General features: G+C 47.0%; 1 protein-coding gene across 1 annotated transcript; it reads right to left on the bottom strand.

Moving 5' to 3' along the window:
- Positions 1–805: 805 nt before the first annotated feature.
- WSCD1 (WSC domain containing 1) lies at positions 806–26,913 on the bottom strand. Its single transcript, XM_051809272.1, has 9 exons — positions 26,102–26,913; positions 17,818–18,503; positions 14,586–14,700; positions 13,921–14,105; positions 11,161–11,282; positions 5,949–6,114; positions 4,353–4,517; positions 3,556–3,756; positions 806–2,535 (listed from the first exon to the last, which is right to left on the bottom strand). The coding sequence occupies exons 2-9, from the start codon at positions 18,242–18,244 to the stop codon at positions 2,183–2,185; spliced, it is 1,734 nt and encodes a 577-aa protein (XP_051665232.1). The 5' UTR covers positions 18,245–18,503; positions 26,102–26,913; the 3' UTR covers positions 806–2,182.
- Between the last annotated feature and the right edge of the window lie 770 nt (positions 26,914–27,683).

Below are 27,683 nucleotides of genomic sequence, written 5' to 3'. Positions count from 1 at the left end.
TCTTAATGTTTTGTGGTGGGCCCAAATTCTGGTCTGTGGTCTCAGGCATGTAATTCAGTGAGGCCATGAGCAATTTCTTTCTGTGAAGTATTTGTGCACCTTCCATAGGCTGGGCTGAAACTCTGTAGGACGTGGCCCATGTCCGTCAACAGCAACTGCTGCCCAAATGAACCTTGGAAGTAATTTAATGCATAATTTCAGAAAGAATCAGCTCTTTACTAAGTCACAGTAGAAACAGTAATAGTCCTGTTTTGTAGCATCCTAATTTATCTACTTTATGGGGGTGTTTCTATACCTGGGTGTTTCTTTACTATCTGTGGTATTTGTTACTGGCACATTATTATTGGATTTTGGTGGTATTTGGGGGTTTTTTTGGTGTCCGTGTGTGTGAGCCATGCCCCTGTCTGGGGGCTGCATGGCATCCCAGGAAGGGCTGTGCTCTGTGCAGGCACGTCAGGGTCTTCCCATTGCCTTTATCTGGGCTTACAGCACCCAAACTCAGTTGGTTTCTCTGAGCTGTGCCCCTTGCATAAATGAAAAGAATTTCGGTTTTCCTTGTGAACCAGTTCAGTCCACTGCAATCCCTCACCATTTCCCTTTGGCCCTTGGGGCCCTTACTGCTGGGGAGGCACTGGAGATAGGTGGTGGGGACATGCCAGCCCTGCAAAAACCCCCATGCCAGCCAGGTGGCACAGAGATGAGCTGTGTGTGGAGCGTAAAGCAGGGAGAGACTCAGGCTGAAGTGTACTCTAGATCCTGGTTTGTTTTTTTAACACCAATGATACACAGGCAGAGGAAGTCCAACTTCCTTTATATAAACTTCTTGTTTTATTAAAACTAGTATTTTCACTCAAATTTTTAAGAAATCCTTTATTTCACATGAACAGAAGCATCTTGCAGCAGGGCAACCCCTTCGGCTGTGATGTTTCACCATCTCCAAGCTGCCTGGTGGTCCAGGATCATGGGGCAGCTGCCCTGGGAGCCCCCCGTGCCCTCACTCCCTCCCCACCACACACAGCCCCGGTGCAGGGTGAAAGGAGCCACAGGGAGCAGCAGGAGTTAGAAATCAAACCTTCATGGCTGCTCTGGGTGGCTCCAGAGGGCAGCTTTAAGTAGCTGTGGTTTTTCAGGTCAGACTGCCTTGGAGTTCCTCCAGGGATGAGGGGCAAGGTGGGGCCATCCCCTTTGCCCCTGCTCCCAAGGCAGTCCAGGCTCATGTCAGTACTGCTTGGCCGTGGCCACTTCTAGAACCAAGAGCACCAGCTGTGGTGACATTTGGCCCCAGTGTCTCCCCAGATCCACTGTGACTCTCCAGGTGCAGAGATGGAGGTGCAGAAACCTCTGCCAAGGCCCTAGCACAGGTGGCTTCTGTCCTCTGCCACCCTCTGGGGTCTCATCCATGCCCCTGGGGCCAGGTTTGGGGCTGATAACACCCAGGGATTCCCAACTGGCCATGCTGAATTTCTGTTCTCCTGCTGTGCACCTCACCATGGGGGATGCTGTGGCCACCCTGCCTCCCTGTGGAGTTCAGGTGGTCCTTAACTTCAGGCTGCTGTTCCTGCAGGGCAGTCTGGGGTTGCTCCAGAAGCACCTTTCTGCCCAGCATCCACGGCACCTCCACGCCCCGGTGCAGCCCTGGCACTGCTGTGGTAGGTGACCTGACTAATGGGTTATAGGAATAAGAAAGCAATCGATTTTCCTAAATGCTCAGATGAAAATTGCTGATCAGTGTTAAGACTCCCCGCTCTTCTCCCCCTTTAAGCACATCCATTTCCAACAGTTGCTGTGGAATCCCAAGCAGCCCCTGGCAGGTCTGTGGTGGCAGTAGGGCGAGCAGACAGGTGCCACAGGGGTGGGGATGTTTTGCTGGGATGCTCTGAGCTACCTGGGCAGGGAGGGGCACACACAGGTAGACTAACAGCTTTTTTGCATTGGTTTATAACCCAATTTCTATCCTTCATTGCTTCCCTTCTGGAGCACTTAGTGCCCTGAAGAACCTCCCAAGAGTGGAGAGAATTTGCAGTTCTCAGCAGCCTCCACAAGTATCTTTGCTGTAACTGCTAGAGAGTACTGGGATTTTTTCATTGTTGTTTTTCTTTTTGTTTTGTTTGTGGTTTTGTTTGTTTTTTTTTTTAAGAAAAAAATACTTTATTTTTAACCACAGCAGTGTGATACCAGGCTATCATCTTGGCACGTACTCCCTGGGCAGCCCTGTGAAGTTTCTTCCCCTCAGGGCTTCATCCACCGTCAGGATGTATCTGTTGATAAGATCTTTCATTTCCTGGGTGAATGGCTCAAAATCCTTTTGCTTAGCACCTGACCGCTTGAAATTCCCATCCCTGTTGTTCTCCACACAGAGCAGCCGGTCCTCTGTCACTGTCACGTTCAGAAACTCCACCATCTCCCTGAGCTTGGGGATGAGGCTCTGCTTTAGGTCTTCGTAGTGGACAATGAGCAGGCGCTTCCCGTACTTCAGCCAGTCCAGGACGTGGGAGGCCCACCAGGAAGCATAGCTGTTCACGAAATCTGGCCACTCTGGATGACCAGAAAACCAGGAAAATGAGACACTGTTAGCCATGCTGCGATTCAGCAATTTGCCTTGGGCATTAATGATACCTTGATCTCTATTTGCTGTTTGTGCTAATTTAATTTCTGAAGGTCAAGATAGCCCTGCCGAAAGCTTTTGGGCTGGACAAAGAGCATTGTGGCCGAAATTTGCAGTATGGTAAAGCCATTCCCTCCAGACTTTTTTCTGAGGACTATTTTGTGTGGGTTTTGATGAATAGGTCTTGGGTTGTGACCGATGAAAGGTGATACGTGGACTTGGGGAAGAAATGTGGTGTGACACAGGACAGTTCCCCCCCCCGCCCTGTGCCAAGCCACAGCTGTAATGCCTAAAATATGCACAAGGAGAAATGGAAGCCAAATGTCTTTTCTGCTGCAGAGTCTGAGTGCAGCAGCATATCCAGTGGGGAAATTGCAGTCCCCAGCCAACTTGCCAGTCAAACACGTGAAGCGTGGCGGGCAGGTTCTGAAGTCTTTTCATGTGTTCAGGGGACACTGAATCTCAAGTCCTCTTATTGCTATTATTGTTATTTATCTGCAGTGCTGTAGCACCTGTACAGTGCTGTAAAATTTCCTTCAGGAAATGTCATGCTCCATTGGATCCTCCAAATCTTAAATTAGATTTTTCATGGTTATTACATGCTGCAGGGGCAAATTTTCTTCACCTCACATAACCTGGCAAATGGGCTGTGCACAGGAGTGTTGTACCTGGATATGTCTTCTCAGCCCAACAGTGCAATGGCAGTGGTGTTCCTGTGTGCCTGTGGCCATGGTGTTAGTGCTGTGCTCCCCTCCTCCCCATGGTGGTGGGTGGACAACAACTGCTCCCACAGGGCAGGTCTAAGTGCTTTTGGGGCTGATCTCGGGTGTGGTGGGACGCGGGTCCCGCTGAATTGGTTTGCAGTGCTCACTCAGGTCCCAGTGTGTCCCCCCTTCCCAGCATGCTGAGGAGGTGGGTTTCAAACCAGCCCATGTGGGCGTGGTGCTTACCTTTGCTCTTCCAGTTGCGGTCGGTGGCATAGCCCAGGTGCCCGGCGTATTTTCTGTTGAACTCTGCCATCAGTGATTTGTAGGGGTTCCTTATCAACAGGATTGCCGAGTCAAACATTTCAATCTCTGTCTTGCCACTTTCGTGTGTTTTCACACAGATGGTCCTTCTACTTCTCCAGTGGTCTTTTTCTCCTTTAAAACCTGTTTTACAAGACAGGATTGTTGGCTTTTTCACTTGATTGTATGTCTGTGCCTTTTTGCACTAAATCATTGCCTACAGTGGTGTAAAGCTGGTGTGACAGTACCGGTCAGTTAAACCCACTGGCAGCCAGGCTCTCCCTCCCTGGGCAAGGCACCCTTGGCCCCACGCTGCCACAAGGCAGCTTTTCCCAGGGCCAGTGCTTGGTGCTTGCTAAATGTCTGCCCCCTCGGGATATGGCCCTCCCAGAATAATTAGTAACATTTGAAAATTTTAACCTTCATGTTTCCTGTGCTCGTGAAGGGTCTTACCCACAGGGTTTAGGCAACAGCCTGTCAGATGGGAACTGCACATGTGTGTGTGCACAGGGCACCAATGTGGGCAATATGCACATTTGCAAATGCAGAGCCTGGCTGTTCTCTCTGAGAGCAGCTGCTGCCATCTGCACCGTGGGAGGCTGCTTGGTCCAGGCGTGTGTTTAAGTTTCACCAAATGTGCTGACAGTGACAGCCGTTGCTGGCTCAGGCAGAAGAATGCAATGAGTAAAGCCCTGTGCCTTGGAAGGGCTGCGTGTGTGCCATCCCTTGGGACATGGTACCTTTGTTGTAGAGGGCTCCATCGAAGTAGTAACTTCCCGTGTAGTATCCCGTGGCATGCTCGATCAGGTGGCGAGCCCACGTGTTCCCAGCCCCAGGAAAGCTCGACAAAGCAACAAACACTTTGGATTTGGTGGTTAAGAATTTCCTGTCTGTGCAGCGAGTGTCTGTGAGTAGAGAAGATATTTCATTGTTAGCATTGTGGCTTTTTAATAATTCCACTGACAGCTCTTGATTACAGGGTTTATTGCTTCCTCCTCTCTCTTATGAATATAGGATATCAATTTGAGTCCGGTTGTGAGTCAGCTACTTCCCAAAATTAATTCAGCCATATGAGGCCAAAGAGATTATCCTCAGAGAGGTTTCTGCTGGTTTTGTTAGGCAGTGTTTTTTTGATAAAGCTGCAGCAAGCCATTGTACTTGCCAGTAAGTTGTGCTAAAAGCCCCTAGGTGATGCCTGTTTGTTAGCAGCTATTTGCCTGTCAGGTTGGCTCTGCAATGGAACTTGAAATGTGCCACTACACCTGGAAACTGGGAGTTTTATAACACAGGAGAAAACCATCCCACTGAAAGGAGCTGCCTTTAGTTAAATCTCTGCACTGCCATTCCTCTCTGAAGGGCCCAGGCACTGGCGAGCCCTGCAGCCATGGAGTCAGATACCTGCTTTCATATGTGCTTCTGTAAATCCTCACCTTGCTTCTTAACATGCCAGTGAAACCAAGGATAGGATGAGAACCAATCTTGACCCTGTGTCATCATCTTGTGATGTTTCATCAAGAAGCCAGCTCTCTTCATTCTTCAGAGCAAGCTCTAGATGAAGGCATGGCTAGAAAGTGCCTGCACAGCCCAGAGAAGGCAGTCTCCCACTACTACTGATCTCTACAGACCTGGGAAGTACCAGCACTTTCATGGAAACAAGCATTCTTCTTGCATGGTCTTTCCACATGCTGGTGTCTGCAGGCTACCTCTGAACTGGGAGATGGGGGTTAAAAAAAAAAGGGTGTTAGGGGGAAAAAAAGCCCATCACCAATCCAGAAAAGCACTTAATTTGTTTATTTTAAGCTTAATAAGTTTATTTAAACTTCAGTGAGAAGTTTCACTGAACTCAATGTAAATCACTGCATGGATAAAGTTGCCAGAACCACCTAAATGGTTTTCTGGATTGGAAGCTTACTCTCTACCTTGTTTTCCAGTCTTAAACATGTATGCAGGTGAATATTTTAGAGGAAGATGAGTAGAGCAGAATTAGAGTCTGCAGAGTTGCCTTGGTGGCTGCTTGTCTGGGAGCTGTGTGGTGGGGCAATACCTTCCCAGGTCTGCCTCATTCTCTCCATCTGCAGAATAAAGTTGTTGTTCTGTGTTGAGGGGAGGCTGTGCTGTGCAGTGAGAGAATGGAAAGATGCATCTTCATGAGCATGATTACAAAGGGGGAATTTAGATAAAGTCCGTTTCCTAAATTCCTGCCTGTGTCACGATACCCACTACTGTGGCTCAGACTGCTGTAAAGGAGATCACTTTTACCCGCTGCAGAAGGGGCACAGGGGCTGTTTCCAGCAGTGGTGACCCTGGCCCTGGCACAGTGAGGCTGGAGCTTGTACCTTGCACGGGTGTCTGATAGACCAGGCAGTACTTTCCCTGGGCAGCGCTGCTGGTGTTGCGTGTCCCGCGGCAGCGCAGCCCGTCCGCGCCCTCGCGCAGGGAGAACCGCCCGGTGGGGTATCCACAGTAACACTCCTGCCCTTGGATCACTGCCAAGGGAAACTCCTACGGAAGAGAGAAAATGGATCAGTGCAGAAATGCCAGGGCATCAACAGTCTGTGGGGAATGCTGCTGCCGTGCAAAGAAAATAAATCTTCACAAGGCCACTATCAAGATGAAAGCAGTGTTTGATATGTCAACCTAAAGCTAGTGCTCTTTTACTATTACTGTTTTCATACTGTAATTACCTAAAAAGTGGGTTTCAGGCAAAAACCTCAAAAACTTTTAAAATTGACAATATTCTTTTTCATAATTCATAAAAAAAAGTTATAACACTCCTGCAGCACCTAGTATGTAATTGCACCTGCAAAATATCAGTGTAGGAAAAGTTTGAACTTGCCTCCAAAAATGAGCATTTTGAATTGAAAGAACTTTAAAGTTCCATTTACATTCCCTCAAACCAAGTCAGCTGCCACAAGTTTGCCTTATTCAGTTGATTTTACCAAAGTTTGTGTAGAGGAAACTTGCTCTTAAAAGAATTAAAGGGAAGAAGGAACTGTGGACCCACTGACTGCTGCAATCATGTGTAGAGATAGAAAGAACAAAGTCAAGCCATAAAGAAAGTTTGCATCTTAGTATGACCTCACAGTTTGCAGAAAAATGAATGTGCAGAGAGGGGCTGGTAGAGGGTTTGAGAGCTACTGGGTATAGTTTTGAAAGAGCTATTTAGAAATGCTCCACCCAGCGATTTTTGGCCCATTTTTCAGAGGGACTGTGATGGCAGCAGGGGGGACCCGTGGTGCCCACATGTGGCTCTGCCCTGGGTGCCATGGGGTGAGCTCAGCTGGTGCCTGGACTCTGCCCTCAGGCACAGACATGTCCAACTCAGCAGATTCTGTGATTCTGTGTTTTGTGCTACCTTGCTTCTAGATAGGAAACCTCCTAAGGTGTGCAACCATGAGGAAGTTACAGTCAGTGTTCCTTGCAAGGAATGAATTTCCAAGGAAAATTTTTGTCCATAAGAAATGTTTTCTTTAATGTATTTGATGCAGAATAATTCAGGTTTTGTTGTACTACTCTTATCGAGGATGGCAACAGGCTGCAAAGCTGCATTTGGGCTAATGGTGGTAAGAATTAAAGCAAGTTTGAGGGAAACATATGTTAATTATTTGCTGAAGAAATTAGCAGTTGCTTATTTACCCTAAAATTCAGGTTTTCTCCTGTTTTTGTAAGGAGTGGGCTTGTCCCAGAGTCCCCTGTGAGCTCATGCGGGGCTGTGTGAGTGGGCAGAAGTAAGTTCAGGGACTATTTGAGTGCAGAATGTTCCAGTCCCCCTATTCCATATCAACACTTTTTGTCTTATAAAAGTCTTTTTGAGTCTGGGAAAGCATGACAGGACTGCTGAGCAGCTTATCTCTTGCTCTTGCCCATGCGTTCATCCTCCGATAAGGAGGCAAATGCAACACGTGTGCTGTGTGTGCCCCACCAGCCAACATTTGCTCAGCGAATGAGATATGACATTGTCAGAAACTATTCACAGACCTGATCCAAGGGCAAAACAGTTCTGGGTTTGCCTGCAAACAGAAATCTTTCCTTTACAATGAAGCAGTGTTTCTCAGTTTGAGAAATTAATGTGTCCCTGCCCTCAAACACAGCCTAGAAAAAAATGTTCCTTGTATCTCACACCAAGTGGCCCCTGCAAGTGAAGGACTGTTCTGGAAGGCCCGGGCTTTTGTGAGGAGACATAAGCAACCACTTCTCCCTACCTCCTGTGTCTGCAGAAGCTGGTGGGTGCTCTGCAGCCCTTCAGCACACAGGGCTGACCCTCAGCTGTGCAGCCTTCCTCACATGGGTGAGGAAGAGGAGAAACTGGGAGTGGGCTTTGCAAGGGAAATCTCCACATTTTCCTAATATCCGGTATAAATCTCCCCCAGTGCAACTTGAGGGCTTTTCCTCATGCCCTGTGACTTGTTCCCTGGGAGAAGAGACTGACCAGGACCCACCGCCTTGGTGCAAAGTGCTGTGATGCTCTGCCTGCCCGCTGCTCTGCCTGCCCGCTGCTCTGCCTGCCCGCTGCTCTGCCTGCCCGCTGCTCTGCCTGCCCGCTGCTCTGCCTGCCCGCTGCTCTGCCTGCCCGCTGCTCTGCCTGCCTGATGCAGCGCAGTGACTGCAAAGTGACCTGTTCAGTCTTGACTTCCCATCAGTGTTTAAGCAAAAGTCTGAGCCATCCCCTTTGCTCACCTGTGTATTTAGGTGTGCCCCAAGCTGGGGTCATGGTTTGAAGTAACCATCTAACTTTGAAGTGAGGGACTAGTCCTGGAGCTCAGCACACACAGATCTGTGATGCTGTGCTTTGGTGAGACACCAGCACACAGCCAGAGAGCTCTGTGGGGCTGTGGATAAGCATTTTCCTGGACTGAGCTGTAAAGCAGGCACTGACAGGCTCAGGTGTGCATCCTGTGAGTTGTAACTCAGGGAGAGGTGATTTCAATGGGACTATTTACACAAGAATTTGTGAGATGAAGCCTCAACAGGTAGCTTGAGTGGTGTAAGGAAAGCAAACATTCTCCAATAGCAATACAGTTGATATGATTCAATCACTGATTGTTTTGTAGTAGGCTGTATCCAAATAAGAATTATGAATAGATTAAAAATACATTTATCTGTTTTGCTCTGATTACTCTGCTAAATTAGTTCCTTTTCCAACTTTCTATGCTAACTCTCCTATCTGATGCAGTTAAATTCTTTCAATCTATCAGAAAGAATAAGAGATGGGGTCTAATTGCAGAAGGAAATTCCTCTCCCAAGTAAAACTGATGGGTTTGGTTAATTTAAAAATTGGCATGTTCATTTTGCAGCAAATCTAGAAGTCATTCTTCAAGTTGTCATTGCACTGGATATGCTAAAAGCAAAGTATAAATACCATAAAGTCAATCCTGTCTTTGCATAAAAATTACAGCTTGTTTTTCTCTGTGATCTGTTGAGCCAGGGGACATTTCTGCAGGGCAATGTTAGACCCAGTGTGACCCTATTTGGAATGTTCCCCTCTCACTGCTGCAGTAAAGTCAGCAAGGCTGTGATTATCTGTGTCAGTCAAGGTTCTGGCCTACTTATCTTTGTTTTATTGTGTTTAAAAAAATATCTAAATCAAACTATGGAATCACTCTGTATGAATTCTACAATGGGATTTGAATCCAAATCCCAGGAGTCATTTGTTTATGGGTAGATAAGTGCATGTAGCTACATCTGGAATCCAAAATAGCAGGTCTGGTTTTGAATTGAGAAGATCACTGTGTTCTGTGAATTGCTCCATAAAAAAAAGAAAAGCACCTTAGAGGTGGAAATGTTCAAGTGTGCAGACTTGTTGCCATGGCTCGGATGCCATGAGGTACTGCAGCTCTCAAGAGAGAGAGAGTGTTCTTCCAGATTTTATTCATGTCATCACACATGTTTGGGGTGTCATAACAGGTCTTGTTTAAGTATCTGGAGTTAAACCACAAATTGATGTGTGACAATTGGACTTGTGGATATGCAATTCTGCTTCTGAAGCAGAGGGAGAAATTGCCAGTCTTTTGTAGGGAAATAGTCTCTTTGCAGAGGGTCTCACAGTGCCCAGCAGAGCTAACAGCGAGTTGTTACCTGCACCATTTCAGGGAAGGAATAAATGAGAGGTACCAAACCTGTTCTTCACCTTCCTTCAGTAGCTTTTTCTCTTCATGCTATCATTTTTGCAGCCCTCTCTGTGCCTTCTGTGCGGAAAGAGTCTGTTTAGATAATCTTTTATAATATCTGGGTTGCTGATGACTTTCTCACTCAAGCTACATCAAGCAAATATGCATTAGCTCTAACTCCATCTCTATTGCTATTCCACAGAGATGGACAGTGTCCTCCATCCTAAACCTGTTTGGATGTCATGTTCATGTGGTACATTTTGGCTGTTATCTTTTCCTTGTCCTTCTCAGTCACCAGTAATTTCAGATGTCTGGAAAAACTTGAAGAAACTATGCTTCTGAAAACCTGTCTTTTCATAAAAATCATCTCCCAAAAACAGAATGGCAGGACTGTGTTTAAAAACACTGACCTCATGAGCCCATCTGAAAACAGCTTCTCCACGTTTCATATCATTCTCCCAGACAGAGAAGCAATAATTAATTGCATTTCATCAGTAAATATTAATAGAATTATGTTACATGGGTTAAACTGACACAGATCAAGATTTTTTCTTGCCATTAAACAATAGACTGATAGCAGAGCTTGGAAATAATTGCTCACTAATTCCTGAATATTTCTATGCCTAGAGGATATGAGAGTGTGTTGGGGTGTGTGTTTGTGAGGTGCTGTACACAGGGTATGTGGGCAATTCACTGCTCAGAGTTAATTCCACAGTGCATTCTTAAAACTGGTTTAGAGGATATGTTGACTGGGAAAAGCTTCCCCACTCTACCTAGTAATTAAGAAGATTTGTTTTTCATGCCTTCATAGTTTTAATCGATTTTGTGATGCTGCAAAAAGCAATTGAATGTTGAGCTTAGTGCATGAGGCCGAATGTGGCTGCAGGCAAAATCTGACCACACAGTGAACCCTCTGTACAAAAAATCGGCCCCATCGGAGTGGGGAGGGAGGGAAGAGGACCAACAGCCACTAAAAACAGAAGGTGCCCTGCCCACAGCTCCCTGAGAGCTGAGCAGGGCTGGCTCCCCGCAGGGCACTAGAGTTCTGGTTCAGATGCTGCCAGCCCACATCCACCCTCTGGCAGCGAGCCTCCCCATGAGCTGCAGCCACTGAGACCTCCCCCGGGGTCAGATCTGGCTCAGGGCTTGGCTGGAATGTGACATGGAGACAATATTGATTTCCTCATGGTCGATACTCATCACTTAGAGCAGCTTTTCTGTGTATCATGTGGCACCGCTCTCATGGCTTTCCCTCCTGCCATCCCCACTCCAGTGGCTGGACCAGATGCATCACTGGGTATTTACTCTGATGAGTTTTGTCCTTTAGAAACTCATTTACAAATTCAAAGCTCTAAGGCACTAATCTCTGCCTTTCCCTTAGTAGATTAGACTTTAAAATAACAAAAAAGAAGAAAGGATGTGAAATGAGAACTGTTCTTACTTTCTTGGAGCAAAATTCAGAGCACATCTCCACCGTCAAATTGGGCTGTATCAAAGAGGCTGGAAAGGTGTCTGTTAAATTTTCTGGAGCTCTAAAACATCCTCGATAGATAACATTCCTCCCTGCGGGGATATGAAATAGGTTTCTCTTAAGAATACGACGTCCGTAGTATCCTGCCTCTTTCACAAAGAACAATACTAGGTTCAGAAGCCAAAAATAATAAAATAAATTTTATATTACAAAGGCTGCAGAAGTAAGAGAAACCCTGATATATGCTAGAAAAACGTGTTGCAAATCCTGTGGTATTGCAAGGAGCACACGCCTCCAGCTTTGTACAAACCATGGAAAGCAGGGCTGCAGCACAGGGTCTGGGTTACATTCCACCAGTGGACAGCATTGCTATTGTTTGCAGGTCCCAGTTTCCTCTGAAGACTTGCTTTCCCCTCAAAGCCCTGATAAAAATCTACAAAGCTTCCCAAGATCTGCACCAGGAAAGGAAAGGCATGTAAATGAATCCTGAAAAAAACCTTCCCTGGACCCATTTTCCTGCTCAGCTGCCTCTCTCCTCCCTCTCCTGCTTTTCAGGCCAAGGGAATTTGCTGCAGCCTTCAGGCCCTAAACTGGGTTTTTGTCAACTGGTCTGGGAGAACAGCTTCCACCACATCTTTAGCACCAGCCTCTGATCTCACCTGCTTCTGTAGAAACACCACAAATCTTGGCAGAATTACAGGGTCTCCCTTGAACAGTATCACCAGAACTGACGTGGGAAGTGAGTTGGATGACAGGAGAGATGCAGTGTAGTTATGAAGAAAAAAACTGGTTCTGCATGAATTTCCTGGCAGAAAAGCCCAGATTTTCCAGGACGAGTCAAGAGTAATCTAAGGAGAAGCTGCTTAAATATTGTTCTAATAACTGTTCAAACCAGTTACTAGAAGCAGTGCTGGATCTCTGGGATCACTCAGGTGATGTGAAAATAAAATAACTTGACCCAAGCTGAGGGGAACAGGAGTCTCCCTGGGACCAGGTCACTGCAAGCACAGCACCAAAGAATGAAGGACCTGGGCATGTTTGGGCTTCTCAGGATGTTCTTGAAAGGCCTCCTACTAAACTTCACACTAATATTTAATTCCTGAAACAAAATGGTTATGAACATGTTTAGAGTTGTCTCAGTGGTCAGGAAGAAAGCTTGAGCAGCCCACACCAGCATTAGAGGGAGCAGGTTCACAGGGAACCCACAGATCCCACTGGAAACAGCTGGGTTTGTGTGGTCTGCCTGTCTTTTGGGGAGTCCTGCCCCAAGGCAAGCTGCACTGTGCCACAGCCACCCCTGCTGCCATGTGGGCTTTGAGCTTCCCTGACATGATGTAGGGGTACCTGCAGCACAGGAGCTGCACAGCTCGGGGTGTCCAGGGGACTGCAGGGGGAAGGAGGAGGTGAGGGACGGACAGGGGAGACAGCAAGCCCCATCTCTCAGAAGATTTAAATGGAGATGCCACTGAACCTGCTCCGTGTAAGTCTTACGCAAGGTCTGTGCTCTACATTACACAGCGTAAATCACACGGGCTGTTACAGTCTCAGAGTTACTTTCCAACATACTTGTTCATTGTGATTAATACTTCTGTTGGCCCCTCAGCTGGCTTGCATCAGGGGGATTCTTCAGACAACTATCAGGTGTTACTAAGGGCAAAAAAAATACATATCTAGCTCCAGGCTAGACTAATTTGATGACTAATTCATTAATACTTTAAAAAAAAATTAAATGCTGCCTTTTCCTGCCAAGTATGTATATATATTTTATGCTTGAGGTTTAAACAGTGATGCATGTCCTGGGAAACCTGCCAATGTGCCCATCAGCCTGACAGTGGCAATTTAAGTCTATGTACCTTTGATATATAATTTATATGTAGCTGGGTGGATTATTATACAAACCTTGACTTGTCTTTAAGAAGAAATGAAGTACCATCGATACTGGCACAACCTAAGGCCTTGGTGCTTCTTCTCGGCAAATAACATCCTTAAGGTCTTGTGAACTTGCCAATTGAAAAGACTGATCAGCTGTTTAGGTCTTTTATGTGCTTTGTGTTGGCCTAAAGGTTTATCCATTGTGTCCCCCATGGCAGCTAATTGAATGATGAGTAGAGTGTGTTGCCATCTAAAGATGAAACAAAAATCCCAACTGCTGCTGGAACAGAAGTCCTTGGAAAAGCAAAACTCTGTGGTCTCTTTTCTCTCAATTAGGAAAGGGATTGTTGTGGTTCTCTCTCTGGCCTTTATTTGCTCCCTGCTGCAGTCACAGAGCACTCATTTTGTTTGGGATCATCTGAGCTTAGGGTGGCCTTGATCTGAGTGCTTTTCTGCCCTCCTGTTATAGGGCACCCACTTCCAAGGCTGTTTCTCAAACACGTGGGTTTGTCCTCCTGCAGTGGGTGCCAAAGGGAGTGGGTTTTCAGCTGAAATTCTGTTGCAGTTGCTCTGCACTGCATTGTGTTTCATCCCTGGTGACACCAACCTCCTCCATGGCAGTCCCGAGGCAGCTGTGCCAGGCAGTCTCCCTGCTCTGGGGCAGAGAGCAGCGCTGCTATTTTGGGGAGGGAGCCAGGGACCAGACCAGCAGCAAATGGATGCTGTGCCCTGCAGGTACCTTTGTCCTTTGCCATTTCAAACTCTAGTGACAAGTGGAGTGAGACAATCAGCGGGGACAACCCACGTGCTCAGCCCGGTCCTGACATCTCTCCCCTCTTCGGTCCCACACCCACTTACGTCTCCTGGCTCCTGCCCGCAGCTCCTCCACCCTGTAGACCGAGAGCCGGTTCACCCCTCCGCACACAGAGCCCTTCTCCCCCTTGCACTCGCTGTTGCACTCCTCGGGCCTGGAGGCGGTGGCCGGGAGGGTGTTCCCGCAGTAACACTCTGCTCCGTACACCAGCCCCGCGTAGGTGTAAGCCCTGCAAGGAGCAAAACCAGCCGTTGTCACAGAGGCACCCGTCTGCTCCCCACTTTGTACCTAAGGGAGGCAGGAGCACGTCCCTGTGTATGGTGTGAGCTTCTGCTGCCCTGCTCCAGAGCTGAGTCTGCCCCAGGGACAGCATGGCCTCCTTGACAGAGGCAGCCAGCTTGAGATTTGGGCTAGAGACCAGTATCTATCAAAAGACAGGTATCTGACAAAGACTATTTAACCATATGGTAATTTTTGTCAAGGACAACAGAAAATATATTGTAGGTAGCTATGCTGCCATAGAGAATAGGCAGCAGTGCAGTGGTCTGCTTCAAGCAGGGTAGCAGAGCTACACCATGCCTGAAGGTATGAGATAATTACCGTTTTTACAGATGCTGTATGTCTAATGTAGAAATGCTTTTCCCATTTCAAATTCAGTTCCACTTATTATCAGAAGAGAGAAAACTTGCAGTGAAAAAGTACCACTCACCTCTCAGCACAAGCTTCTTGACAGTGAGCTACTGTCATTTTTCTTAAGTCATAAAAGACAGCTCCCTTCAGTGTCCTCTCCCTCGAATCGTCGGTGAAGCATCCTATGTAGGTGCCTGTGTGCAAGCAAGACCAGGGTTAGGCAACGCATATGGGATGGAGATGGGGGAAGGGAAAAACCCATACGGGGCCGATCCAGCACCATACGCTGCAAGCAGGGCTGTGTTCAGTCAAGTCCCAACCTGCCCGGGGCCCCACCTGCTCTGCAGAGCTCTCCCTTGGTGCTGGATCTCGGCAGGTGTATTGAAGGGGTCAGTGTGACTGTCCCATGGAACTGCGCTGAAGGGAAACGAGACTTTCACCAGATTCCTTTCAGCAGACCTGCCTTTGCACACCTGGAGTCCACAATCCCCCGGAACCGCGGCTCCTGCAGGCAGGTGCTGCCTGCTTGACTCCCTCCCTTGGGGGATGAAACATGGCACTTCTCTAAAGTAAAGGAGAATGTAGTTTTCAAAATGGTAAAAACTTCCAGAAATCTTGTTGGATTTCTCCCAAGTGCTCTTTAAATCTCTAGTTGGTAATGACATGGGGCAAGAAAAATATTAAGAAAATCAGTTTTCTTTGGGTATAGAGAGTAATATTAAAGCTGTAATGGAAAGAAAGCTTCAGTCTTAACTAGGCAGTGCCATGCATTGAGCTGTCTCCTTCTCTCTGGTGCAAAGGAATCTCTTCGTCTTGCTTTACTTAGCATATGAAAGATGAATGTTTCTCTTAGACTGCATCCAATTCAGCCTCTTTTTTGTTGTCGTGAACAAAATACTATAAAAATCCAGCCTATTTTTGAATATACGATTGGAAGGATGATGTGGCATCCCACTATTACACAGCAATTGTGTGTCTGTAAGTACATTTTATCATTAGAATATGAAAGAAAAAAGGAAATTTGATTTTAAGAGTAGCAACATTGAGATGATAGCACAGGGAAATTAACTAATCTAAGCTGTGGACAAGAAAAGAATATATGATGAAAAATGAAACTAAAAAGCATAATATTAGCAATAAAATAATTCACAAGAAAAAGGAAGTTTCAGCCACTCTAACATGGATTTTGGAGCCAGGAATAATAAATCAAACATTTAAATATTACAAACACAACAGTAGCTTCAAAGACCTACACTCAGTAATTTGCCAACATGCAATTAGAAAATTCACAAGCTGTGAACACACACTCCAGCACGCTGTTAATGAGGTGGGAGTCATGCACTTCCAACGAGGGCGCTCCACATTTCACTGTTGGCTTTTGATTTGGGTATTTCCAGTCAAAGCAGTAGCAGCAGAAAACTGAGGCTGTGGGGCCAAAGAGCCCGAGTGGGGGTCCCGGGCAGGGCAGCCACTGTCCGCCCTCCTCCTGTGTCCCTCCCATGCCACTGCCAGCCCAGCAGTGGTTTCTCACTCACATCCTCCTATGAATGAGTCGTGGTCTTAGTGACATGTCATGTCATGTCAGTGATCCAGTCCCTGTCACCTCTGCATCCTGTGCAACGGCAGAACCAGGCCAGGAGAAACTGTAAAACTCCATCTGCTGTAAGCACTTGGAACAGAAAACTCTCATTTGTTGTACTGACAGTGTTTGCCAGTGTCCCTGGCAGGAAAAGATGAGGTCCCTACCCTAAGCTACTTGCAGTGTCAGCAGGTGGGAGCCTGACTTGGAGAAAAAAAAAGGACTTGGATTTTCTCACCCAAGGCTGTGTGCTCCTGGGTGGAGTCAGAGCAAGGCAAAGTGAGCTGGGAGGTTCCCAATATGCTGGGTCAGATGCCATTGTTTTTGTCTTGGGTTAAGGGTCTGCCTGGGGAGGCACACAGAGGGCTGGCTGGCAGCCCCTGGGCAAGCAGGGGCAGGGCAGCTGTGCTGCATCAGAGCCAGGGTGTTTTTGGAATGGCACCACTGAGGAGTGCACAAGCCCAGCCTCCAACAGTCAGGCAATGCTGCTTCACTGAGCAGGAACTACAGGGCATCACTGAAACTTTAATAAGCATTATAACCACGGAGGAGTTCATTAGATCTTGAAAGAGATAACAAAATAACAAGCATCTAAGTTTACTAGAAGCGAGTTGGGGAAGGTAACATGCTCTACGTAGGTAGTTAAATTTTAATCGATAATCTTCAAAGGCTGATCCAGCTTCTGAACAATAGTGTTATTAATAATGTCACTTCATGTTCAGTCAGATATTCAAATGATGCATATTTGAATCTACACTTCAATATGGTGAGTGGCCCCTCTCATCAGCAGTTAGAACCTGAGCAAGGCCCTGGCTGAGTGGCTCTCACTCTCTCCTCTGCCACCAAAAGCTGCTACCAACAGGGTGTTCTGAAGTGTCTGTGGAGCAGCTCCACCTTGATTCTTCAGGTAGCTCCAGTGGTTCAGTCTGCATGACTCACACTGTGTGACTCATCTCCCATACAACCACCACTATTGCCTTCTCCCTCCCGTTTCTGACAATTCCCTCGGTAGGTATCACAATGTGGCACCCATTTTGTGGGATTTTTGGATTAGGTGCTCTTTTGTTTGAGTAAATTTATTCAACAAACTAAAAAGCAGTTTAGTAATGTGGTGTCTAGTCATCCAGATCCCATTCCTGCTTTATTATCAGTGAAACATCTCCAAGAACAACTAGTTCTTCTAAAAGGCAACGTGTCAAAGACTGCAAACTCACGCTCTGATGCTGCAGCGAGGGCATGGCAGTCACCCAGGGCAGATCCTGGTGCTTCCTGTGGTGGGCTTGTCTGCTCCCTGGGAATGCTCAGCCAAGTTTTAGCTTTAGCAGCAAGGAGGCACTTCTAGACTTATGGTACTGTGTGGTCTTGGATAGTTAATTTGATAAAATCCACTTTTAAAGTGTTCCTTCTTCTGAGAAAGAAAATCAATTAAAATGGTCATCTCTGCCTGCTTGAAGAGAAAATAATTTAAATTAGGGAAGCACATTGCACTGTCTGGGCTTCCATTCAATCAATAAAATTACTTTTTTGGAGGAAGTTACAGCTCAGCATGACCAGGGAGGTTAGGTTTGTACTTTGGCATGTGCACGTGCCTAAGAACTGTTTTGAAAGTAGTGATGAGCGAGGAGGAAGGCCCATCTGCAGGGACACATTGTGGTGCTCACCTGTGTCTGCCTGGGACGTGCAAGGTGCAGTTTCTGTGCGTGCCAGAAAATGTGCAAGGTACGTCCCTTACCTTTGTGTTCAGCAGTGTGTTTGATCACTTTAAATCCTGCTGTCTCCATGGGCTCCTGGTTGCTGATGAACCTGTGAAACCACCTTCTTCTCAGCTGCCTGAGCTCCGAATTGCGGGACACGAGCCAGCGTGGGCTGTGCCGCTGGTCCAGGGCCGGCTCCTGCAGCGCATCCATGCCCACCAGCAGCCTGGGAGCAGGGCGGGGGTTCTGCAGAGCCCTGGGCTCTGCCATCCCCACCCCGGCTGTCTCATCTGGCGCTGCCAGGGCCTGGTTAGCGGAGGTCCCGTGTGAACCTTGCTGGATAACCAGGCGGGTCCGCTGCAGCAGCAGGAGGCTGCCAGCCATCAGGTAAGCTGCTGTGAGGAAGAAGAGCAGAAACTGGGTCCGACGGAGAAACTTCTGTAGCCTGAAGAAAGCTTTGGCCATGCCCTTACTGAAACTGGGCCCTTCACGCCTCCCGACGGGTCCCTGAATCTCCACCTGACCAGATGCTCATTCCTCCCATAAGTTCAGCCCATCACTTTGGTGCCTTCCTCCGATGAAAAGCTTCTTCCCAGCCAGCTGCAGCAGAGACCAGCTTGGTGCAGCACTGCCACCAGCCTCAGGCACCAGGCTGGCCCAGGGTCTCTGCACGTTCCCAGGGTGATGCCTTCATCATGTCCTGCCGAACAGCCGATGCTGAAACCTGAATTACCAAGGGGAGGAAGGTTGGTTCACATCCAAATTGAAAATATGCACCATCAGGGTCACTTTCCCCCATCCACCCACCCCTTTTGACTTTAGATGAGCATTTCTCCATCTGTTGTTTATAATTATGCACATTAAGAACTATAATCCAATGAGAACAATTGATTGAGTACAAGTGAGTTTCAGATCTTCAGACTTTTTTTCTTTCCTTTCTCTTTCCTTGGAATGCACAAAAAATACCTTTATGGTGAGGTTATTTATCTCGGGACGATTGGAAAGGAAGTTATTTTCTTTTGTCAGTAGCCAGCATCTCCATCCTTTGTCACTGGCTGAACAGGCAGCCACAGTACAGGCATCTTTTTACAGAGGTATTACCAGATTCCTTCCTTTCAGCTAAACAGTAGCTGAGCTACAAATGCAGATCAGAAGGAAACTGAAGTGTGGGTGTGTGGGAGGAAAAAAGAAATTGCATTAACTCACAATAGATAAGATGATAATTATTAATCTCTGTGCAGCACAATGAAGTTGGGCTTTATGCTGGAAGGATACTTGGGGGTTCTGTATTTACAGAGCTGGGGGAGTTGTTGTGCATGTTGCTTTATCAAAAACCAGAGATCCTGCTTTTTTTTTTTTTTGTAGATTCATATTGCCAACTATTGATGTGTGGATGCGTGTGGATAAAAAGTAGTGAATGTTTGAAAAAATTTCATCTCAAGTTCAGCAGATCTCTCTTGACTGCTGCTGAGCTTTGCAGCTTTAGTTGTGCTGATGTGTATCACGATGAGATTGTCTGGGCAAGAAAAGCTCCTTTGTGCTCTAGGGAACCTTTAACCTCCCATGGCAAATAAAAGCTGGCATCTCCCCATAAGTTCCTGTTTTCCCAGTGCATCCCTTCTCTGTGGAGCCAGGCAAGTGTTGAGAAAATATGCAGTGTTTTCCAGAAAAGAAAATATTATGGCTTTTGTTTAGCTTGCAATTGGGGCACACTCCTGAAATCCACAGTCCTCTCAATGAACGTCTGCTTACTGGTATTTCTTGTTTCTGTATCTGACTGAAAGTTTTGTGGATATTCACTTATGCCTCTTTATTAAATAAATGTTACCAATTAAGTCTCCACCCATTCCCTTTTTCATTTGGTTGGGCAAATTCTTTCTGTCTTAAACAATAACCAAAACCAAAGGTTCAAAACTTGTAGGACAAAAACAAATTAAGGCTCAGCTGAGTCTTTTGTCAGTTGAGCCTGAATTCCTTTTGTGTGACCTTTCAGCCTTGATTCTTAAACACAGCTGTCACAAGGCAGGAGTCCCTGTCTCTAATCTTAAAATTTAGGTGGCCTTGAAGACCTGATTTAGGTATTTTTTTAAGTTGTTGTTGTGTTGTTGAAGTTCATGTATGCTGATTTTAGTTGTATGGGACTGAGTAAAAATATTCTATGTCCTTATTTCTCTAAGGGCTCGGGAGCATGAGCAGGTGAGAAGCACAGCCAGGCTGTACATCTGCAGTGAATTCTGACTACTCTCACTACAGGAGAAGTTGCACACCTCCCTTCAAAGCCAAAGAAAATGCATTGATTTACACCAGCTGAAGAGCTGACCCTCAAACTTAAATTATTGAAAATCTCTGATCAATGTTGTGAGTGCTCAAGCATTGCAGTAAAAGGGTCAGAAGTACCAAGACAGATGAATGGAAAATTAGCCCTAATTAGATCCTGCAAGTTGTTACTGCGCTAATTCATCTGAAGAAATAGTCTCTGAGCATAGGTGGGATTCGATTCACTAGTTGTTCCTGCCATGGGGCTGCTGGAAACTTGAGTTGTTCCCAATGGAGGCTGTCTGATCTGAAAGCAAGCTATGTGCAGATATTAGCTTGGAATTTGGGCTGGGAACGACCGTGCTCCGTGCAGCCAGCAGTACTTTGAGGGAAGGCTGGGTCAGTGGGCAGGTGGCTGTTTGCCTCAGCAGCCGAGGGCTGGGCACACTGTGCTCTTGGAGGTGTCATCTGCACTATAAAGTGGTGGTAAAACACTGCTGCAAAGCCTCAGACTGGCAATGGCTGCAGTCACACAGGACTTCAAAAGGTTTAAGATTCCCCCCCCCAGCAGCAAGATGAGGCCAGATAAACTGATCAGATTTGCAGTAATTCAGGGTTTCACAGCTCTTTTGGTTTATTCACAAAGTGAGAGATGCTTCAAGGCCAGGTTCTCAGATGCACTGTTGCTGGCACTGGAGAGGCTGTGCTGCAGCAGCCACAGCCTTTGGGCTCATCGAGCCGTGCCCAGAGTGGCAGCTCGGCTGGAGAAGGGCCACTGAGGCCGTGTAGCAGAGGTTGGGCATGTTAGGCTTCACTGGCCCAGTTCAGTCTCTTTTAACACCACTGTGTGCTTGGTCAGTGGATTTGGGTAGTTTGTCCATGTTTGCAGTGGTGTAGAGTGGAACAGCTGGAGGCTGCACCATCCCCAGGATGAGAGGATCTGCCACTTGCCCAGGCAGCATGTGGCAATGTTTCCTGGAGCCAGGGGAGGCCAGTCTGGCCACCACCTGCCCAAAGAGCGCTGTGGTAGGGTGTGATGTTCCACCTCCACATGAGCAGGATGGAAAACTTGCTGTGCATCAGCAGAACTGGAGAAAACACCCAAGGTATCAGACCTAATTTAACTGTGCAGCAGGCTCTGTGCCCAAACACAAAGAAATGTTTGGCATTGCTCCTGTTGCTCTGCCAAGTTTGTTTATTTATTTATTTACTAAGGAAAAGCTGCTTCTATGTCTCAGAAGGGTAACTTTGTCCTTGCCCAGTGGCTGAAAAAGTTTAAATGGTATAAGGCAATTTTGCTGCATTCAACATGATGTGTATGAATTACCTCCAGATGCACTTGCCCTTAGAGCAGTTGCCATGACAGTGCATTGTAGTAAAATCCAACCAAATAAATAAGGAGACTCTCTGCCCACAGACTGCTACGAATGTGCAACTCAAAAATTAAATGTTGCTTTTTAGTGGGGAAATAGCAGAGGGTGCTACTGACATAAAAACTGTCATTTGATTTTTCCATAAACTGCATATTGCAATATCATCAAAGTATGCCTAGAAGAATTCAAGTGCATCACTTTTGATGATGATATTAAACAGGAAAGAGTAAGAAGGAAAGAACTAGTATCTGGTAATAGAAAATGCAACATTTATCTTTTTCATGCATGTTTCACTTAAAATGAATGAAGTGAAACAGAAGAAAAGCAGTCCTCTGTTCATCAGTTCTCACAGCGAAAGGTGTTTAGGACCATATTAATTAGGAATTGTTTGTAAAATCATAAAATTGTAATTGAAAGGAGTTTGAGATGAGCAATGAGAACTGTAAAATGGCAGAGGAGATCTCTAGGTGAAGAAGGTGATGAAAGGGTTAATGCTGCACAGGCTGCAGGGCGGGTGGGGGGCCAGGGAGAAGGGCAGTAATTAGCAGTGGCAAGTATCAGCTTGGGGGATGGTGAGTGGAAGCGTGGGAGATCCACTGGGTCCTGGGCCTTCAGCAGGGAAAGAATCCCTTGCCACCAGAAAGTTGCTATAAGGAAAAGCAGGTCAGTACCTTGCTTCCAAAATGATCTTGCAAAGTGTAACAGAGGATATCACACTAGGCAGCTGTGTTAATGCATTCGTAAAGAGAAATAAAAGAAACATGGTAAAGCTCTTGGCAATTCTGCTCTCCTAGCTCAAGGAGCAGTTACAGAATTCTTAAGGGAAGGCTGAATACTTTCAGTGATGCCAAGAATGCTGGTAAAGGCTGAAGACACTGAAAAACAGCCCCAGACTTGAAGGTGAAGAGTTGCTTATGTGAGGGCTTTCCCTTGATATGTGCTCAATGCAGAAGCTCAGGTCAGTGCTGCATTGGTGGCTGCAGCTCATCAAGAGTTGGTCTTGTCTAAAGAGCAGCAGGATTTTGCAAATTCAGAGTTCTTGGCATGGAAGCAAGATGTTTTCTATTGTAAACTGAAGGGAATTGGACTCAGGTACACTATTTTTAGAAAAATCCATCCCTCTTCCACATTTCTCCTTTCTTTTGTCAGCTTTCTTTGAGGACAAGTGCAGTCAGTTAGGCCCTAGCTGAAGGATTCTGGCTCACAGCCTTTTCTTTGGATACACACTGCCTTTTTCTCAAGGCAGTTTGGAAAGTCAAGGGAAACATCATACTGTGTGAATGCACATAGGAAGTAAAACTCTTAAGAAGCCACAAATTCGATGCTGGGACCCTGCCAAGTATTTGCAGTTCCCTTTATTCCGATACCTGAAATCATCCTGAGAAACTGAGACAGCTGACAGTGAGTGCTCCTTGTAGCCATGCTTTCATATGTGCCCAGAGCATCTCTCCAGGTTTGAGAAAGGGGTTAGAAAAGACAACAAAGTTGAGGGGAGCTCTTCCCTCATACCTTGAGTGGAATCGACAGAGAAATTCTTTATTATTCCAGTTTCCAAATATTGGGAAAAGAGAGAAAAATGAAACTGTGGATCATTTTTGTGTGGAAAGTGGCAGATGCTGAAAGTGAAGCTTAGAAGAAACATCCTCGTGCTCTACTGTCTTCAGCCAAAATCCACCCAAATCAGGATACAGGTTGACGCTGATCGATTTTGGTTCAGGTCCATTGTTACTTTTTCTAGCTCCTTAAGAAAGTGTCATGTGGAATTGTCTCAGTGACAACGTAATTGAGGAATTCAGGCAAAGGAAAGAAAGGTGATTTTGTAATTCCATCACCTTTCCTTGGATATTCTTTCACCAAAAAGAGGGGAAATTTTTGATGAAGAGTAACGTTCATGTCCTTCATGTCGCTGTGGACGACAACCCAGTCGCTGACCTTTCTGGCAGTTATGGTGCAGTGCTCGAATGAGACCCATCCAGAATTCACAATCTGGCCTTTCAAGAGCATTTGGCTTCAGCTGGAGGCAGAAACACCCTCCAGCTCTGGCCCTGGGCAGGCATCTCTTCCGACAGCCCTACGTGTGTGGGTTCTGTCGCAGGGCACGAGCTGTGCTGTGCAGGCAGGGCCAGGGCACAGCCCTGGTGTGCCCCACGTCCCACTTGCTCCTGCTGTGCCCCATGTCCTGCTCCTGCTGTGCCCCATGTCCTGCTCCTGCTGTGCCCCACGTCCCACTCCTGCTGTGCCCACAGCTCCTGCTGCCACTGTGCCCATGGCTCCTGCTGCCACTGTGCCCGCTCTGCTGCTCTCTGTTCTTCTCATCCCTGCCCTTTCTGCAAGGTAAGGGGAAAACTCAGGTTGCTTTTGTTCTTTGCTCTGAGGCAGGAACATCCAGCTTGGGCCCACAAGGCTGAGGATGAGTTAGTGCCCCTGCTTTGCTCGGGCACAGCCTGTGTCACCCTCCACGTGGAACACACATCAGTCAGTTCTGCTGCTGCAGAACCTGCTGAGGGTTTGCATCTAAATATGAGAAAAGGTGTTTTCCTCATTTCCTTTCAAGTCACCTCCACCACTGTGATTTAGAAAATAATTTGGCTTTTAAATATTTCTAGAAACTAACTCTTTCACCCCTTTTCCATCAAAATGAAGCTTATGGTCTAGGGATTTTCAGTAAAGCAATGGAGTGACTGATGAGACAGAAGGGAAGGGACCTTCAGGCAGCCCTGATGTGGCATGCCAGCTGCCTTCCCAAAGGATCTGGCCTCATCCTCAGGGCTGCTGGAAGCAGTAGGCACTTCTTCAAGTACTTCTTCCAACTTAGAAAGTTCTTCTTGCTAGAGGATGGGTTTGTACTGACCCGACGCACGTATCTCCCCTGTAAGGTCTGTAACAAGCTAGAAATGAGGTAAAAGCACCCCTTTCTCCACATGCCCTGGTGGCAAGCATTGCAGCTTGAGAGGGCTTTCCAGCAAGTTTACCATTGCTTGCTACAAGTGTGTTTGCAAAGTTATCTTTGATGCTGAGATTGTGTTAAAACTTTTAAATAATACTGAATGGTGACAAATAAGGCAGAAAAAAAATCTTTATGCTGAGTTAGCAGGAAGACAGAGAAAAAACTCTGTAGTCCATAAAGTAGTCAAATCAAGTTGAAAATAACACAATACATACATTATACCCCCTGTATTCAATATGGGAGGTGTTTTACAGTGACAGATAATTCAGCTTTGGAAGGGAAAGGTAATGTCACAGAGCAGAGCTGCAGCCTGAGGCTGGAGAGGCAGCACTAACTTGTGCAAATTCAGTCCCAGCAGCTCTTTCACCAGATAGTCCACTTTTTTAGACTAATTTTTTATCATAAATAGGTGTAAATCTGGACAATAATGTTTTTGGTGAGCACAGAGCCTGAGGTGAGGGATGCAGAGGAGTCTGTGGGAGGCAGCTGGTCCAGCAAGGCTTGTTGTGGAACAGTGTGACTTGGAAAGTGCTCAGAGACAGCTTGAGTAGAGAGCACACTGTGGTGACATGGTATTTCTGCACTAATCCCATACGTTTTACTTAGCTCAGTGATAATGCAGGAATCAGGAGAACTGATTCCACACCAGTATGGAAAAGATGTGGGCATATGCCAACCCCTATTTCAGAGGTAGACGTGCACACACATACGTGTGTGCATTCTCTACACAGAGGGATGTGTGCTCCAGAGGTGATATACAGGCTGATAAACCAAGAGCTTTCAGCAAACTATTCCTGAGCCTTGAAAGTATTTTGTCAATAGTAAAGCATTCATGCATGATGTATATCCTTTGATATTAAAAGTTCAAGTACCCAGCAAATGATGATCTGCAGTTTCCAAAAGCCCCTATATGGTCTGTGGCTGAAGTTTTGCATGAGAATGTTATAACAAATCTACCATATACTGATGTCTGCTTTAGCCCACAGGAGCTAGAGATGAGATCTTTCCTGTGTGCAAGGAAATCTACTTGAATTAAAATAACATACAGCTTTGTAACTAAATCATAGGTGTTTAAAAAGTATCTTCCATAAACCCTTCAATATATGAATTCCTGCAACATTCACGTTGTTAAGAGTGTATTTGTTCAGCACAGTGATGTTCCAGAAACTGTTTGGAGAAGCTGAGCATTCCAGCCTGCCTGATCAGGCTGACAGAAACATACTTGCAGTATCCATGCTGACTTTTCAAGCATAATGTTCCGTGGATGCTTGGGGAAAGGGCATCTCGAGACCAAACTGAAGTCTTTATAAATAATGCCACTAAGCCCCGTCTAGTTAGGAGCTGTGGATAAATTTAATAAATCAAACAGCCATTGAGACTGCAATGAACGCTGATCCCTCAGCCTCTGCAAAAAGTTGTCCGGTTTTTGCTCGTGCCTAGGCCAGCTGGCACACGGCTCCAAGAGGCAGGTACTGCAACCGTGAGAAAAAGAAGAAAAACCTCGCCTTTCCTTTATGACCGAGGAACCCCTGTTGTAGCCAGGCAAAGTCCTGGACAATCCAGTGAAATATTATAAAAAGCCGTAATGCATGTCTGAAAAGCTGGTAAATCCCGCTCCCTCTGCCCTTCCCTACTAATCCTTCTCCCGCCGCCCGGTTCCAGCGCGCAGACCGTGATCCCGCGCACCGCTCCGTGCGGGCTCTGCGGGCTCGGTCCCCCCGTCCGCCCTGCCCCGGCCCCGCTCACCGCTGCCGTCCCCGCGGTCCCTGCGGCTCGCCGGGGTCCCCGTGTCTCACCGGGCCGGGGCTCCGGGGTCCTGCGCCCTGCGGGGGCCGGCGGCAGGGAACCGCTCCATGGCCTCCTGCGCCAACAGGCTGGATGGAAGCAGCCTCCGCGCCGCGCTGCCAAAATCCTCAGGCACAGCCGGTGCACTCGTGTTTCATAACGCTCCCCTGCTCGGGGAAACAGCCTCTCTCTACGGCTGCTCCACGGCAGAGCTCTGCAGCCTCCTGCAGCTGCAGACGTTTCCAGACCTAGCCATTCCCTCTGCCTGGATGTTTGTCCAAGCGCACGGATGGCTGCATCGGCAGAGGGCTGAGTGGCGGCAGCAGCGTGAAGCCCTAATGCGATCAGCTGAACGGATGCTCAGTGTTTGTTTCTCGGTGCCTCTTCCCACTAGGGGCAGATCCTTCTGAAGCCGCTCCTCTGGAGACCCGGACCCCTTCCCAACAGGTCGAGAGGGTCCCGGGAAAGCGAGTCCCTGACAGCCTCCCGGCACCAGCTTGGAGATTTCAGGCAGAAAATTGTTATTCTGGGCACAGTTGGCTGGAAGTAAAATATTTATAAATGTGAGAGCTGAAAGGCAGTTGCTGGTGTCCTCAGGACTGCCTGTGCTGCCGCCTTCCCTGCACGTTTCAGCTCTGTTCTGCTGCTGCTTCACATGGAGACTGAGCAATTTATAATTATTCTTAAAACATCTGCATTTAAGTGGGGGCAGGCTGCACCCCTGTAACTGCACGGGGTTTTAAAGCACCCCACAGTCTAAGCATATTTAATGAAACCTGGGAAGATTTGTCTCTTGGAGGCAAAGTCTAATGAAGTAGTGGGACCCTTGGTTCCTCCCGTGCCAGGGAGTGTGAGTCAGATACATCAGACCCAACACCTGCCTGGCTGTGAGAAAGCAGCACTCAGGGGCTTTTTTTGGATCTAAGAGGAAAGAGGGAATTGGGATGCCACGTGGGGCTGATCCTGTTTCCTCTCTGTATGCTTCAGACTCTGAAGCCCATGGGCTTTGGTGATCAGGTGTGTGGATCTCTCCATGCAGTGCACCCTGTGAGTGGGGGCCGAACCCCACAGTGCGATGCTGACACTTGAATCACACTTGGTTTTCCCATCTCCGCATGATTTAGAAGAGGGATCTGGTTGTTCAGCTCAATGTGAGCAGTGGCATGAGCAGTGTTGATGATGAAGAGGGATGTGTGAGACTGTTTCAGATGTTTTCAGGCTCAGACCGACAGGAAATTATTCTTGTGATTTAGTGGCACTGTTTTCTCGCCTGTGTTACCCCACTGTCTACAGAAAAGCTGTACCTTGACAGGACCTGTCTGTGTCCACTGCAGCTCCTACTAAATTAAGAGGGAAATGGATCAGACTGTAAATTCAAAGGATGATCTGTGCAGGATGCAGACATTGAAAAATGATATCTAATAACACTAAGAGAAAGGGGGCAAAACTTTGAAAATGAAGCCTCCGTGTGTTGTGGTCGTGTTGTGAAATCAGTCACTGATGGGAGGAGTGGCAGCTGGAGGCAGTCTGCGACTCAGGAAAA

Source organism: Manacus candei, unplaced genomic scaffold, assembly GCF_025592945.1.
Source record: "Manacus candei isolate 608988 ecotype Guabito, Panama unplaced genomic scaffold, ASM2559294v1 h1tg000076l, whole genome shotgun sequence".
NCBI classification, from domain to species: Eukaryota; Metazoa; Chordata; class Aves; order Passeriformes; family Pipridae; genus Manacus; species Manacus candei.
This window is presented reverse-complemented; position numbering and strand designations above follow the sequence as displayed.